This window comes from Hipposideros armiger, unplaced genomic scaffold (assembly GCF_001890085.2).
Source record: "Hipposideros armiger isolate ML-2016 unplaced genomic scaffold, ASM189008v1 scaffold_1719, whole genome shotgun sequence".
Taxonomy (NCBI): domain Eukaryota; kingdom Metazoa; phylum Chordata; class Mammalia; order Chiroptera; family Hipposideridae; genus Hipposideros; species Hipposideros armiger.
This window is the reverse complement of record NW_017733069.1, coordinates 45,977-63,432: the sequence shown is the minus strand read 5'-3', so window position 1 is coordinate 63,432 and position 17,456 is coordinate 45,977. Positions and strand designations below refer to the sequence as shown.

The 17,456-nt window shown below is 38.8% G+C and overlaps 1 protein-coding gene across 1 annotated transcript in view; it reads left to right on the top strand.

The window, feature by feature from the left end:
• SLC15A1 (solute carrier family 15 member 1) overlaps positions 1 to 17,456 on the top strand; it is a 49,248-nt gene that overhangs the window by 18,518 nt on the left and 13,274 nt on the right. Inside the window, exons 6-17 of the mRNA XM_019634538.1 lie at positions 995 to 1,094; positions 1,321 to 1,411; positions 3,204 to 3,287; positions 7,207 to 7,289; positions 9,705 to 9,791; positions 10,364 to 10,453; positions 12,092 to 12,136; positions 12,306 to 12,338; positions 12,423 to 12,511; positions 13,633 to 13,714; positions 15,432 to 15,551; positions 16,620 to 16,766. Coding sequence (XP_019490083.1) covers positions 995 to 1,094; positions 1,321 to 1,411; positions 3,204 to 3,287; positions 7,207 to 7,289; positions 9,705 to 9,791; positions 10,364 to 10,453; positions 12,092 to 12,136; positions 12,306 to 12,338; positions 12,423 to 12,511; positions 13,633 to 13,714; positions 15,432 to 15,551; positions 16,620 to 16,766 — 1,051 coding nt within the window. The remainder of the gene's footprint in view (positions 1 to 994; positions 1,095 to 1,320; positions 1,412 to 3,203; positions 3,288 to 7,206; positions 7,290 to 9,704; positions 9,792 to 10,363; positions 10,454 to 12,091; positions 12,137 to 12,305; positions 12,339 to 12,422; positions 12,512 to 13,632; positions 13,715 to 15,431; positions 15,552 to 16,619; positions 16,767 to 17,456) is intronic.

Below are 17,456 nucleotides of genomic sequence, written 5' to 3'. Positions count from 1 at the left end.
TCTCACAAGAGTGCATGTTGTATAACATACAGTTGGCCATGGGTTTTTTGTTGTTCGTTGTTTGTGTGTGTGTGTGTGTCTGTGTGTGTGTGTGTGTGTGTCTTTTAAAATGCATAGAGTGACAGCACTTAACACAAGTCGTATTAAGAAATAAACAATGAAAGAGGTGCTTCCGCCAGTAAGTCCAGGAAGATGAGCATGATTTTTTAAAGAGTCCTTTCTGTGTGCAGTATCTTTCTTGACTGTATCTATTTCATAAAATATGTTTTAGCATTTTAAAGCAACATTAGCAACCAAGAAGATATGGAATAAATACTTAGAAAACTGAAAATTTGTAGTACCTACTATAAATCAACAAAACTACAAAACGAGGTTAAATTCTGTGAGTGATTTTTTTAATCAGAAAGTAAAACATTTATAGATAACTTGGAAAATACAAAAGTAAATAAAAGCAAATAACCCTTACTGCCTTCTAATTATAAATAATCCTTTTAATATTGTAAAAGATTATAATAATAAATATTTTCCGCTATTTCTACCCAGTCTTCTGTACTTTGTAAACAAGTTAAGGTCACACTAAATAACCTGATATCCCACTTTGCAATTAAATCATTAGTGTTTTCTAATGTATTTTATTGACGATTATGGGTTTATTACGATTATACTAGAGACAATGCTTAAACATTTTACTTACCCATTTTTTTGCTAAAAATGATATGGCTGCAAAAGAACTTCATACCAAAACCCCTGTTCAATATTCAAGCTATTGCTTTAAATATCCTGGCTTGTAAATTATTAGATAATGGTATAAACTTGAAGGTCCATTCACTGTCAAATCCATTCACCTGCATTCCCGTGCATTATTTTCTCCTGTATTTTGAGCTCCTTCTCTGTGTTTACCACTGCGCCTGGTCCTCTGAGGGAAATTTGGAAAAATGAGGCTCCTGCTTTGAAGGATCTCACATTTCGGCAATAACGCCCCTTCTTTCCCTAGGGCGCTGTCCATGATTGGCCTGGCCCTGATAGCGCTAGGTACTGGAGGAATCAAGCCCTGTGTGTCTGCATTTGGTGGAGATCAGTTTGAGGAGAGCCAGGTAAGAGCATGTGCCTTCACAGAAACCACGTAAATGAACCAGAGGTCTCCAAGAATCAAATTCCACTGACACAAAGTCTGTTCTCCACTGAATTCTTTTCAAGTAGACTTGAAAGTGAGATACTGACCAAAACTAAGTTAGAAATGAGGTCAGATCATCAGCTACATTTGATCAGGTGACATGTAGCCAAAGACATCGTACTTTAACTTTATCCTTTTTATTATAGGAAAAACAAAGAAACCGATTTTTTTCCATCTTTTACTTGGCCATTAACGCTGGAAGTTTGCTTTCTACTATCATCACTCCCATTCTCAGAGGTAAAAAAAATAAATCTGAAGGGGACTTTATTTTATTAATTGTGGAGAGAAAGTCAGGTGAAAGATTTAAGTCCTTGTTTTGTTTGTGCTGTTCCTCTATTCTCCCATTATTCTTCAGCTACTGGATACATACTGGAGTACACACTGATATCCAGAATATGAGCTTCTTTTTTTCGAGTTTTATCTCCTTTTCTAATCTTATTTGAATCTCTTATCCCAATGACCACTGAAGAATCTATAACATCCTTAGTATAACAATTGATTTTTCTAAATTATTACTAATGCAAAGTCTGTATTCATGGTAAGAGATAAGACAAGACAGACTGTGGAAACCAACATTTTTGCCTTCAAGATTTGCCCCTCAGTGATGTTCGGTGAGTTAGGAATTTAATGGGCAAGGTTTTATTCTTTGCTTTCTAATCATCTCAAATATTTCTAAAAGAACTGCCTAAGTAAGAAGATGAGACAGCAACTATCAGCAGCACTCAGATTTTTGTGCTTACTAACAATCCATTGGGAGTTTGTGAATTTCCCACATGGAAGGGAATATTTGGGGACAAATTAGACCAAAACAAGACTAGGATGTGCACACTGAATCAGTTTAAATTATGAAATAAAACGTTTTGTGGGGATTTATGTATTTCTGCATAGACTAGTAGTTTGAAGATGACACTTAACCTGCATTCCAACTTGTTTTGTTTAAAAATTTAACAACTTTTATTCTTACACTATGTTCCCTCACCTCCCCACCTACTAGAATATCTACTGTTTGAATTCGAGAATGTGTTAAAGGATAATTTTTTAAGGTAAAATCATGACTCTCACACAAATATGAAATGAGCATGTGACAAAGATTTTATATAACTTTATTAATGAGGGAACTGGAAAGCTACTACAGTTAGTTCAAATAAGGATTTGATTAACAGAGATTTATTTGTATTCTTTATTTTGCATTGCCATGAACAGGGATCATTTTGTACAGCTGTGAACTGAAAACATGGCATGACTATCAGTTTTCTAGTGAACTTCTTTCTCTACAGAATTGTGAAATAGCTAGTCAAAGACAAAGTCAAAACCCCTTTAGGATTAGAATCCTGGAATCTCCACCATTCTATTGAAATGATTTCCAGAATTCTCTATTGTCCCTTCCAAAGTCTTAATTTTTTTCTGCACCAATCCTAGGATTTCAGAGCTAACATAGATCCTCAGACAGGGGTCGGCTAACTATGGCCTATGGCCCAAATCCAGAAATGTGGACAAGACCATCCATATGTGTATTGCCTATGGCTGCTTTCACCCTACAAAAGCAGGGTGGAGTAGTTGGGACAGAGACTGAATGGTCTACAAAGCCTGAAATATTTACTAGCTAGCTCTTCACAGAAAAGTTTGTTGACCCCTGCCCTGGATCATCTAATTGTTTTCTAATTGGCATGACTTCAGGAACATACAATCTTAATTTTTTTTCCAAGGCACTTTTGACTTTATTTACTGAGTATCCAGGTCGTTTTTATCTCCCCCACTAAGAAAATCCACAGAACATAAGAACTGATTTTGGCTCCGCCAGTAGCAGACATCTATTTAAGGGCTAAGATTAGAACCTGTCTCCATCTCCTGCTCTTTCTACTCCAAAGCTGCTTTGCTCCACTGGCAATGACATCAATAAGGCAAATGGATAAGTCTAAAACATTAAGTGAAAACAATATGGAAGAACCAGTTAAGGGTTTTTTTAAATGGGAACTATATGAGCATTACCAATACCATAATGAATTTTAATCTTGTAATTTCCCTCCAGTTCAAGAATGTGGAATTCATAGTAGACAAGCTTGTTACCCACTGGCCTTTGGGGTTCCTGCTGCTCTCATGGCTGTAGCTCTAAGTAAGTAGAAACCAGTTGAAGTAATACAATCCTGTAATCAAATCAGGCTCTCACATTAATTATTGAGATGAATATTTACAAGTTTATATCACAAATTGTAATAATAAGTAGTATGAAGAATTGTCATCCCATGTTAAACGTGCTCAGAGAATTCAAAGAAAGTATAGTTGCATATTGTTTCAGATGGAATAGGATCAAAAAAGGGTTTACAGGAAAAGGAATCAACTGAGTTGGACATGTAAAGGTTTGATGCTACTTAGGCAGATTAAGGTGAAGGTCACGATTCTACTAGACCAGATGAACCTATGGCTGAAAGCTTCTCTTCTTATCAACATGAGCTCATCCACAACTTGAAGATATGGCAACCTGGTCCAATTGTTGTTTAAATACTTTCAATACACATCTAGATTTCCATCATGTATCACCTCAAAATGTTTCTGCTAGAATACCTTCCCTCTAGGATGAATGTATGTGTATATTAGATGCATTCATTGGCACACTAGTTCTTGGCAATGGCTTTTTAGGAAGTGTGAAGAGATTTCTACATGGAATAGTGTAGCTTGAAAGATGGTTGGTGTCTTCATTGCCTAGGACTGCCATAACAAAATACCACGGACTAAGTGGCTTAACCAACAGAAATTTATTTATTGTCTCCTAGTTCTGGAGGCTGAAAGTCCAAGATTAATGTGTCAGAAGGACGATGCTCCCACAAAGGCACTGGGAAGAATCTCTTCTGGGCCTCTCTCCTTCTTCCTGGGCTTGTGGTAGCATATTACCAATCTGCCCATGCATGGTCTTCCTTCTGTGTACACATCTGTGTCCCAATGTCCACCCCTCCCCCTTTTTTTATTTATGGACTTATTTTATTTTTTATTATTTATTTATTTATTTATTAAATTGGGGAAGGGGAACAGTGTTGGGGAATTGGGGAACGGGACCAGCCAAGTTATTCTTCAATCTTCATTGTGGAGGGCGCCAGTTGCCATCTGGCTTCCCGTCGGCAGCTTGTGGCCTCCAAGGTTAAGGTGCCGTGTTACAATCTTAGTTGCGGGTGGGCATAGTCACCATCCCATGTGGGAGTCGAACCAGCAGCCTTGTTGTTAAGAGCGCATGCTCTATACACCTAGCCATCCAGGCAGCAGCTCAGCTCAAGGTGCCGTGTTCAGTCTTCGTTGCGGGCGGGTGTAGCCCACCATCAAACAGGCAGTCTTGTTCTTAGAAGCACATGCTCTCACCGGCTCAGCCATTCTGCCACCTGTTGGTAGCTCAGCTCGGGCACAGTGTCACTGGCCCATGTGGGAATTGAACCAGCGGCCTTGTTGCTCAGAGCTGACATTCTTAAGCTAACTCTTAACCAGCTCAGCCACTTGGCCGGCCCTAAATGTCCCCTTTTTACTAGGATGATCTGCAAAGATGGTATTTCCAAATTATGGCGGGCCAGCCGCCACAAGTCGATCAGTACCCGAAGGGGGGAGTGGGAATGAATAAAGAGACACTCACACAAATGCTGATGCGGCCGGTCTTCACTGATGGTGAAGCACTGAGTTTATTTTTCCTCACCAATATATGCAGTTTGAGTACGTGCAACACTGCAGGTACAACTCCGCATTACCTCATACAGAAGCAGATCATTAACTATCTACTGGAGACTTAAAGATCAGAGGGGCTTTAGGGGATTAGCTTCCCAGGACACTTTCTTCCATTAACCCAGATAGCCATCTATGTATAGTGTCTCCTAAGGAACTGACCATCCTCACCACATACCTCAACAACTTGTAAGCACTCTCCAGGTGCAGGCAGAGACAATGCCTTAGGAGCAGAAACAGGTTAAGCATTAACTGAGCCAGTCTGTAAGGCTCTGAATTACCTGTAACCATGGCTCCCCACACCAAATAAGTCACATTCTGAGGTATGAGGATAAGGACTTCAACATCTTTGGGGTGGGGAGTGGGGGGCGTAATTCAACCCATATCAGTAGCCCAATTAACATCTCAAACCTTCATAGCCACTTCTCTTGCCCAAATTACCAGTCAGCACTGTACTTTTCAACTTCTTTTGCTCATGTTGGAGCAATTAGCTTTTTCCTTATGTTTATGCAAGAGCTCAGCATTCTCCCCTTTGTGTATATCCATTTTCTTCCATAACTTTTTAACTACTGCCACACTCCCCTAAAAGGCCGTGCCTTCTCCTCTCTAATCCTGGGTAAGGAGATGGAGGTGGAGAGGATTTCAGAAACTGGTGTTTTAGGCTGGACACTGTTAAGTTCACATTAGGTAAGTTGTCATTTAGTCTGTACGAGTCATTCTTACATCAAAGATTATGATTCCTCTTACGGAGGAATTGAGAACAGGCCAAATTCTATGCATCAACACCATCTCTAGAAGTTTCTATCTACAGCAATCTTATGTTTGAATTAGGTTTCAGTTACTCAGAAGCTTAAAGACTAAAATATTATTGGACAAAAAATGTAAACTCAATCAGTTGGCCCTCTGCCATCCATGTCTGGATTGAAAAAGGTTGGCATTGGGTGAGAATACAAGGAAACTTCCCTTTCTTCAACTATAAAGAACATCTATAATACAATCACAGACTTAGAGATCTGCTTGAGAATTGGTACCTGTTAAAATTTCAGGCCCTTTTAATTGAGAAAAAAAAAGTAGAATTCAAACAATCCATTGGGTTTTTTGTTTTGTTTTTTAGCTGAGCCATCCTGCCACCCTTTGGCAGCTCAGGTCAGGCATCGAACCGCTGTTGCTCAGAGCTCTCACTCTTAACCAACTGAGCCACTCGGCCGGCCCTGTTTTGGTTTTTTTGTAAGATTTTATTGGGGGAGGAGAACAGCATTGAGGAATCAGGGAAGGGGGAACAGACAAGTTGCTGTCCTTTTGTTCTTCAGTCTAGTTGTGGAGGATGTCGCTTCACTGGCCCATGTTGGTATTATCATTGCGCTCTTCCCTGGTGAGGCAGATCAGTCGCCGGCCACTGGACGGCCGCTCACGGCAGCTCTTGGCAGCTCACGCCAGCTGCCAGTCACTCCCAGCAGCTCACGGCAGCCCAGCTCCAGGTCGAGCTGTTGTTCAGCATCTTAGCTGTAGAGGGCGCAGCGTCACTAGCCCTCATGTGGGATCCAAACTGCAGCCCTGCTGCTAAGAGCTGGCATCCCAAGCCAACTCTTAACCAACACGCCACTTGGCCAGCCCCCATTGGTGTTTTAAAATTATTGAATTCTGAGCTGGACAATCAGAAATCCTCTAATAGGGATTGTGTTTTCAGAGCACCTTCCAGAAATACGTTTTTTCTCCCAAGTTATTTTTACAATATGTCTTTTCCAAGAGGGTTCATCAAAGAATTGCCTCATTATAAAGTGCTTTTACTTTTGTAAAACTGTAGCTGAAGATGCAAATAATTGTAACTGTGTTTCTGTACCATGACCATAGAATAAATTGTCACACATGATTAAGTAAAAGTTTCAACAGATTAGTTCCTATTTTTTTCTGAAGATTAAAAAAAGAACAACTTTCTCTTGTCATTGCAACTAGAAAATTAAAGCTGGTTTTTGTCTTTATAGGGTAATACACTAATCTGTTATGTGAAAGCATTTACTCCTTTTCTCTCCCTTTACATAGGGATAGAATTTGTGCTTAAATAGCTATACTGTCTTCCTGCAGCCCCACTTTCTCGGAAGTAGATAGCATTAAGCTTCAGTTTTTAAGATGTGAGGACACAAGTATAACATTACTCAGAATCTCCTGTGATCATTAGAATCAAAAGCTCTTTCTAAACTGGGAAGTAGGTAAACCCCTACTATGAATAATCCTAGTATTTCTGAAACAAGGTCATAACTCAAAAACACATCGTGTAGGTCACAGGTAGTTCTGACAACGCCTTGTTAACACATCTTTCCCCCCCCCCTATCCAGTTGTGTTTGTCATTGGCAGCGGAATGTACAAGAAAGTTCAGCCCCAGGGCAACATCATGGGTAAAGTCGCCAAATGCATTGGTGTAAGTATTTCAGTAATTCTCTTTTTCAATGACATTTAGTTACCCCAGAACCTTCCAGCTCTTTCAAATTAAAATCCAACAAAGTGTTGACTTTCCTTTAAGCATTTTATTAGTGTTCTTTGCTATTTTGATAAATGGAAGTTCGTAGAAAACTCACCTAATGGGAAAGGACACAAACAGAGCTCAAAACGGGAGGGATTGGAAATGACTCTTGAACTTACAAAATAAGATTCATGGTCACAGAAAATCAAATCAAAATGACTCTTCACCTATCAAAATGGCAAACAGTGTCTGATGTTTGTCAGGTAGCAGTGAGGCAAAAATGAAGAGGCAAGGCAATGCGTATCAAGAGTCTGATGTAGAAATTGTCAGTAATCCTACTTTCAGGAATCAAAGCTAAAAAAGTAACTTTTAAAAATGAACACATAAAATGAATACAAATTTGCATTCAAAGATTATCAATGTAATATATACAACAGCCAACCTTTAAGTCCACCAAATTGCTGAAAAAAGAACAGCGTCTAACTTACACAGTAGTACATCTATGCCATATTATATAGCCATCAGAAGTCTTGTTTTCAAAGACTACTTGATGATAGGAACATGCAGAATATGATTTCTTCCATACACATCTACATGGTATATGTACATACAGGCACATTTTTGAGTCAGGAAATCAATGTTGAATGTAAGAATCTTTAAATAATGGAGTCAAATAACTTTATTCTCCTACTCATCCCCCATTTTTTTAGTGAATATATACATTGTATAATGTATATATTATACAATATACAGGGGGAAATGTGTCACTGATTTACACAACAAAATAATGTGTGTGGATAATCTTTTGGATGTAAAGGCAGCCTTAAGATAACTTTAGGCCACTTACTTTCCCTTTGCCTGGTTTTATTGCATTAAATTATATAGGTGCGCTTTACTTTGTGAAATAAACATGCCCTCTCAGAATCAAAAAAGTTTTCTTCCCTTGCAGCTCTTTCCTTTTCCTCCTGCACTTTCCTCTAACATTAGTTAGATCAATTTACACCACAAAATTTTTTCAAAGCTAGGTGAGAACCTTACCAATGATCTCTCCAAGTCCTTCCTTACCAAGTAATTGACAACTTAGTTCAAACTCCAAAAGAACTACTTGAAGCAATTGAGAGCCACGACAACTGTATCTCCCAGTATCCTAAAATCAGCCGTAGCTTTGGGTATTGATTTTCAGCAGAGGCATGTCCCCACCAGCACCACCATTGCCTTCCTCGCTGCTACATCATTACAAATGCACTTTGCTTTTCCTAAAGGCCTCTTACTGACAAGGACTCTTGGCATGAGTGGGCCAGTATAATTTTCTAATCAGTGTTACCATATTTGAAAATGCGCTTAACTATAACCTTGTCTTCTTATAAATCCATTTCTACATAGTGGGTTCTCACTCTTCTTTTGTGGCTATAATACATTTATTATAGCCCTTCACTATCTAATATGGGAGCCACTAGCCATGTGTGGCTGTTGAACTTTTAAATATGGCAAGTGCAACTGGGGAACAGAATTTTAAATTGGAGTTCATTTAAATTAATTTAAATTATGTAATATCTTGTACATGTATTTCTATGTAGTAGGTTTTCATAAATATAAAAACCAATACTCAACTCAGTTATTGGAAAACTTTAAAGTATGTTTGGAACAACTTCAGGTCTGTAAATCTAGTTTTTCAAACATAAATTTTATGAAATGTAAATACAGATCAAATATTTCTGATAAAAATGTAGCATTCAAATTGAAATGTACTGTAAATGTAAAATATACCTTGGATTTCAAAGACTTGGTATGAAGAAAGCATGTAATTTTTTTTTTTTTTAGCTGAGCCATCCTGCCACCTGTTGGCAGCTCAGCTCGGGATGGGACTCAAACCGCGGTTGCTCAGAGCTCGCACTCTTGAATGAGCTCTTAACCAACTGAGCCACTCGGCCAGCCCGAATGTAAATTTTTTAAATTATGTTTTTAAATACCGATTACATATTAAGATCATATTTGAGGCTTGTTGGGATAAATAAAATATATTTTAAATAAATTGCACCTGTTTCCCTTTTGCTTTTTAATATGGCAACTTGAAAACGTAAATTGCAAATGTGTCCCCTGTTATGTTTCTATGGGACGCTCCTCTCTGGAAGACCTGGAAAGTAAAGTGGTAATAGTGTGACTTTGTTTACCCCAACTCACACACTCATAGTTAGTAAGAGATTAGAAATAAGTGCATATTATACCTTTTAGCATCATCATTATGCTAGTGTATACGATTTTATATTTTGCTTCTCTCACAAGTTTTCCATTAAAAGGCGTTTCATTGAAATGTGTTTCCCTGATCAAGTAATCGGTTCTGTTTTGAAATTTGCTTTTTCTTTCTCCCTTCAGTTTGCCATCAAAAACAGGTTTAGACATCGGAGTAAGGAATTTCCCAAAAGGGAGCACTGGCTGGACTGGGCCAAAGAGAAGTATGATGTAAGTAATCATCATTGCTGCAGTGGTCCCAGGGTCTTCCTCTAGAAAGTGACCATCCATGGCTACAATTATTATTATCAAGGCTTCATGGACAAGATTATCAGCTGTATCTCCATAACCTTTATTGGCATGTTAAATAAGACTCTGGGAGAATGCTTTTTTATATGGAGAAGAATTTGATAAACAATGGATATAATTTATCTGGAAACAATATTACCTTTTCATAGATTTTCATTTGGTATAACCTGCCAATTATTATATACAATCGTGATCACATAACTTTAATTTGAATATAGAAGAGTTAAGTGGTGGTGGTGGTGGTGAAGTTTGCATTTAGTGGAATTTACATTTAAATTCAAGTAATTTACCTCCTAAACAGATGCTTTCACTCATGTTTTAAATAGCTTCAGAAGTTTTGGTTTTCTAAAGCAACCTGGGGTAGGGTTCTTTGGAACCCTTAATCACCTCCCAGCTTCTCTAGATGCAACCACATCTACACTGAAGCTAACATTGTGATAACTGTGAGTGACACAAGTCATGTCTGATTTGTCCCTCCCCCACTCCAACTATAGGAGCGGCTTATCTCTCAAATTAAGATGGTTACCAGGGTGATGTTCCTGTACATTCCACTCCCGATGTTCTGGGCCTTGTTTGATCAGCAGGTAATGTGAAATTAAGTTTTTGTACATCTTCATTTAGCAAACATTTTGGGGGCACTACCATGTACCAAGCCACAGTCAGTATCCAGCTCCTTAAAGAGTTCTCTTCCAGTTTCTTTTTTATTCATTTATATGATCATTGTTAGATCACATTGAGTTCCTTTAAAAAAAAAAACCACAAAAAAAAACAAAAATACCTAGATGGTTCGATCCACATTTCTGTTACAAAACAATGAAGAAATTAGATGTGGTTCAGTAAAGAAGACATAGGAAAGATTTAATCAAAGTGTCCAAGACTCTTGCAGATCAAAACTGGTAACAGAGTTTCTCTACTGATATATCATGATAAAAAGATGTGTTGTCTTTTATGGGATCCACAGGATATTTAAACTGAGAGGGACTTGATACCTTCCAATCTAAAATGGAATTCTTGGTCTAGAAGTTCCACACAGGGATGCGAAATGAATCCCCTGAAGTCACTCTTAGAGCAGGGAACGAAAACCCCAATCATTGCCACATCACTGTGTTCTTTCTTTCTTCCCCAGCTATAAGATGTGTGCCCAGGAATTTTTCAATACAGGGTTAGACAACTCAATGCATGATGCGCAGTAGCCAAAGTAATAAGATATTTTTTCTTTTACAAACTGGCGTTTTAAAAACATTTACAAACATGCATGATTTTATTGTGCAAGAAGGATTATTATAAGGGTAAACCGTTTCTTGGAAAAATTTGCGTGTACGCGCATTAATCTCCTTATTTGTAAGTATAGAATTTAGACCAGCATCCTAAGGACCAGGGAGGCAGTTTTACATGTGGAATAGGAACCTGTTTGTTGAAATTGGATTTGCACCAGAAATACACTCATCACCTTTTAGCTGTATGACTTCTGAAATGGTAATAACCCATGGCAAGCCTGTGAGGATCAAAAATAAAAAATGTATATAAAGTAATCAGGGCCCAGCATATATTAAGAATTCAAACAGTGGCATATTTCCTGACTTTTTATGATGTCCTCCTAGTGGAGTTGATAGATTGTGTTGAAACATTTACATCTTTAGTCCTCCATCGAAATAATCACATGTACTTGTACAGTCTGGAGCCATCTTTTCCTATAAAATAGGTTGAATATAACGAGGCTGCCCAGGTTTAAATTCCTCACTCTCTTTATGGAATCACTTTTAGGACAGCGTAGGCTGTCAAAAATGGCTCTTAACAATATTAATGTTCTTATATGAAAACTATGATACCAGTAAATACTGAATATTCTTAGAGTGTGAAGCTGCTTTCACCTTGCAGGTGATGTCATTCTTCTCCGATAATGTCATTCTTCTCAGAATGACATCAGAAATGAGTTTTTGTCTTTCCTCAAGATAGCTTTATCTAAGAGGAGTATGTTGTAGATTCTTCATGAGGGATGGGAGTATCATATATTGTGTTAACTTGTACAGCAAAAGTGCAGGTTGTTTCTTCTGACCCAGTATTACAATGGAGATGGGAGACGAACTTGATGTTGAAAAAAAATGTTAAATCCTGTAACATTTCAGTCCTCATTCCTGACTTAAAAAAACAACAACACTGACTTGTAAAATGTTTAAAGGCCATGTTCCCAAATAATGCCATGAACTTACTCGTTTTGTAAGGGCTCGAGGTGGACACTGCAAGCAACAACTATGAATGGGAAAGTTGTAAGTTTGAGACATCAAGATATTTTACCTCCCCTGGCTACTATTCCTTTGTTTTAGTCCCTTTGCCTTTTTTCTCCTTCCCTTTCATGGTATTCCCAAACCCCACCCCACCCCCACAGTTGATTATCTCTGGGAACTTATCAATGAGACTTTTGTCCCCTGTTTTTAGGGACTTATTGACATTCAGCCGGATCAGATGCAGGTAAGAAAAAATATTTAAGTTGCTTTCAGAGATCAAAGTCACCTTTGAGACAAAGGTAACAGTTCATCTCCACTCCATCTGCAGACTGTGAACGCCATCTTGATCATCATCATGGTCCCCATCGTAGATGCTGTGGTGTATCCTCTGATTGCAAAATGTGGTCTCAATTTCACGTAAGTGACGGGTGGGTAGGGGTTGGGGTTGGGGTAAGGTTCCAACATGCCTAGGGCTTTGCAAGTACGCTGCACTCCCTCAGCTTCCAGGCCTCCGTGGAAACAATGCCTGTCTCCCTTCCCACACCACCACCTATATGATGGGTCTTTTAAAGAAATATATTTGAATTAAATGCCTGAGTGCCAATGTTTCTGAAAACTTGCCCTTACAAAAGAAGTGCTATTAATGGCAGCCTGAAAAAGCCCCTAATTAAGGCTCTCTTATAGAAGTTGAAGGTTGTTCGGAACAGGCTCCCCTAAGGTGTGTCACTTTGGAGTGTAGAGTATTTTGAGCTGAAGACCAACGAGACCCTGTGGACTCAGGAGAAACGTCTGTCCCTCCCTTAACTACCTAGAAGAATCCAAATTGGGGACCTTGAGCTGAAGCACTTGAGACCCTGTGGGCTCACAAGATGCTTTTCACCTCTCCCTTGAAGAATTGAAATTTGGGGCTTCGCCCATAATGAATTATCACCAGAAATAACTTTTTATGACCTGTCCATATGGCAAGGCAAACATCTAAATTACTGAACACCTGCTCATCTTTTCATTCGGCAAACTGTCCCCCTCCCCTCTAAAGCCCCAAGGCATTTTATCTCATTGTTTGGCTCAGGATACCATATATCCCCCATTTTCCCTGTCTGTCTCTGAATGTCTAATGTTTGCGGTGATCCTAGACATATTTATGTAATTAAATTTGGTTACTTTCTCTTCTTAATCTATCTCATGTCAATTTAATAGATAAGCAGAAAGAACCTAGAAGGGTAGATGAACATGTCTTCCTCCCCCATAAAGTAGATGATTGAAATGTTAACTATTGATATAATCCAAAGTATCGCTCAAATTATAATTTCTAGAAATTAAATGTAACGATGCAAATAAGAAGCTATATTACATTTATCCTCCCTAGCCTTGAGCATGAATAAGAGATGAAGAGATGCTTTCAATCTCATGTGTCTTGGGGGTGGGGGAAGTTAGATTTTGTTTGGGGCCAGGGGGTGGGAGAAGAGTGCTTCCTTTGGAGGCTTATCATCAGCTTGTTTGCATGAGGCTGAGAGCCTCTCTCTTGCTTGTCCCATCAGCTCCTTGAAGAAGATGACAGTTGGAATGTTCCTGGCTTCCATGGCTTTTGTGGTGGCTGCAATTGTGCAGGTGGAAATTGATGTGAGTTGCCCTCTGATTCTCCTGTGGCCTTTCCTGCTGGCTCAGGTGGGGTGTTCAGAAGTCTTCTTTCTCCAGGACTGAGAGAATTAGAGCAGGACAGGGTCTTTGCTGATCAACTAAGGACTGAAGCTATGGATGATGTACCATAGGGGCAAAACAGTCCCTTTCTGACAACGGCACTGTGGGGTCTTACCACTGCAAAGGACACAGCCAGGAATAGGGTCAAATGGGTACGCTTAATTAGGAGCAAAACCAGACGGCAATTACATAAGGTGCTTCCATGTATAATGTAGTTTTTATAATTGGAGAGAAGTTTATGAAACTTGTTCTTTTGCATGAACTCCTAGAAGATCTAGTTAAAAGAAGTTCAGCACTCACAAAGTATTTCAAAACTATGTAAATTGTCTTTTTTATGACAGTCTTCCCTTTTGTATTCTAATGTTTCTAATAATGGTTAATTCCCATGCTAGTTCACAGGTCTGTTGGTCCCAAAATGGGGCAAAACTGGACTCCTAAACTCCTTATTCTGAGATCAGGTCCTAGAAACAGGGTGTTATGTAAAACAAGAGGTAAAAGGTCTCTGTCTCTCTTTGCCTCTCTCTCGTTCCCTCTCCCTCCTCCCACCTTCTCTTTATTAATTTCTATTTTATAATTTTTAATTAAAAATTTAAAAATTTTGGTAAAATATACATAAATAAAATTTCCCATTGTAACTATTTCTAAGCATACAGTTCAGAAGTGTTAAGTACGTTTACATTGTTGTACACTCAATCTTCAGAATGCTTTTCATCTTCCCAAACTGAAACCCTATGTCCATTCAATAACTCCCCATTCCTCCCTGGTAAGCACCATTCTACTTTCTGTCTCTATTCATTTGACTATTCTAGATACCACATTAAGTGGAGTCATACTGTATTTGTCCTTTTGTGACTGGTTTATTTCACTTATCATAATGTCTTCAAGGTTTATTCATGTTGTAGCATGTGTCAGAATTCCCTTTCTTTTTAAGGCTGAATAATATTCTATTGTATGTATGTAGCACATTTGGTTTATCCATTCATCTGTTGATGTACACTTGGGTTGTCTCACCTCTTGGCTTTTGTGAATAACGCTACTATGAGCATGGGTGTGCTCACTTCTCTTGAGCATAGCTAGTTGTGAGGAAAACAAATCGTGGGACTAAAATAGAAATAGATTGCTTCAGTGACACTGGGATTTGAGACAGGGCATTATAGGGAAAAGGCGGAAACCCTGAGCAAAGATGTAGAGGCAGGAGGGCATACAGCATTTGTGAGAGGATATTTGGAGCACCCTATCCCGGGCTAAGGTCTGGGCTTCCAGATTCACAGGGGAGGCATCCTGAGAGAGTAGATCTCAGGTGCCATGACAAGATAAACATTCATTTAGGGTATGGTTACTCTGACCCCCCTCAGGTGTTAGGCTTCATAGTCTAGCATTCCTTAACCTGGAGGGAGGTAGGTAGGTCCAAGGTAAGACCAAGAGCAGCCTCTCTCTGATTACTCCTATGTTCTGCCCAAACTTCATTTTCTATGGGTGCCATGAAGTAAGTGATTGGAGGCTTTGTGGGATGTGTTTGGTGTGACTCAACCAGCACAACTTTCCATGGCTGCGGGGGAAATGACTCTAGTGCCATGGCTAAGATTATCTTCAATGCAAGCTAAAGACCTCACTGCCAATTATCTTTTATTTTGCTCAGAAAACTCTTCCAGTCTTCCCCAAAGAAAACGAAGTCCAAATTAAAGCACTGAATATAGGAAATGATAACATGACTATATTTTTTCCTGGAAAGACGGTGACACTTGACCAACTATCTCATGTAAGTAGGGGATGCGATTTTCTTTTTCATCTTCTGACCTGAGTTATAATAGGATTTGCGGGAGCTGATCTTTTTGGTCGTTGTATGAATTCCAAGATAGCCCAGAAATGAAATGTCTTAATATCTTGACCTCCTTTTGGCTTCACTTGAGACCAGTGCACCTCAAACTTTAATGTGCATATGAATTGCCTGGGTAGTTTATTAAAGTGCAGATTCTTGATCAGTAGGTCTGAAATACTGCATTTTTAACAAGCTCTCAGGTGATGCTGCTGCTGCTGGTGCATGGAGCCACACTTTAAATAGCAAGATCTGGGTCGGTGGTTCTCTACTTCAGGGAGTTTTGCCCCACTAAGAGACATTTGACAATCTCTGGAGACATTTTTTTATTGTCACAACTGGGAGTGTGCTATTGGCAGCTCCTATGTAGAAGCCAGGGATGCTGACAAACAGCTCCCCACAACAAAGAATTATCTGACCCCAAATGTCAATAGTGCTGAGGTTGGAAAACCCTAATGTGGATAGTCATTGGCCTGGATTAGAGGCTCTCAACCTTGAGTCCATATTGGAATCACCTGGACAGCTTTGAAAATCCTGATACCTGGATTCCAACCCCACAGATTTTGATTGAACTGGTCTCATTCCTGTTTAGACACCGCTGATAACCACTACTTTAGGCCTTGCCAAACTAACAATCTTGAAAACCAAGGAAGTTTGACTCCTGATGCCTGGGGGCAGCCCAGTATTGATTATCTTCAGGGCTGTTGTTTTTCCCCTGAAGTTGTTCTTTGCCCAGTGATAGAAATGATTTCCATAGCATTTATCTTCATAAAACAAAATAAAAGTGAAATGCTGGGTGGAAAGTATAATTGGTAATACTAAACAACTTCATGGCAGAGTCCATAGGGCAGATGGGGGGCTGAGAAAAAACAGTGCCAGCTCCCCAAGGCATTGTTTGATGTGTATGAACTTGCACTGGGGATGTCAAATAAGATGCCATGACCGTTTTTAATTCCACAGTTCATAAGAAGACTCCATGGTGTTAACATGACTCCTTTTCCTCTGTTATAGACAAATGAATTTTTCACTTTTGATGTGAACACACTGACAAGTATAAACATTTCTTCTAATGGATCACCAGTCGTGCCAGTAACGTATGAGTTTGAGGCAGGCCATCGCCATACCCTTCTATTGTGGGCTCCCACCTCTTACCGAGTGGTAAGTAACTGCACACCTACAGCTGACTCTTTACTCAGAGACATGGTGTTTTAGTGGTGTGACTTTGTTTTACCCCTATGTAGTATCACTTTAGATAATCCTCAATTGCTTCCTTCTTCAAGGACACAAGTTATTTGACTTCCAATAAAAATTTAACTGGTGGATTAGTATTATTTTTACTATTAATTAAATATTGAATTTTAGGGTTAATATTTTAAAAATGAACTTTTGAGTATGGTGTGTGTGTGTGTGTGTGTGTGTGTGTGTACACAAGTCACACAGAATATATATGTGCATTCTCAGTGACTTGTTGAGATAAATTTTAGAATATATCTTTAATTGTATTTTTAAATTTTTTCACTTAGTAATTGGAAAATTAGAGTGGGTTCTACAAAAAAAGATATAGTAAATCTATCAAATAAAACAATAAACATACATTTAAAATATTTCATGATGAAATATGTGTTCAGATATGTCATTCAGCATGTAAAGAAGCTATGAAGGTGTAGTTGAACTAAATGAAGGAGTTGTGGGTATTTTGTAAGGTAAATTTAAGTGAGCTTCTATAGAACTGCAATATAGAATTAAGATTTCTGAGTCATGTGTTTTAATTAGGGAGCTGTTGATTGGCTTGTTCTAAATTCTTGGAGAGCAGTGTTCTGTAGAACCACTGGAAAACAAGCATCAAAA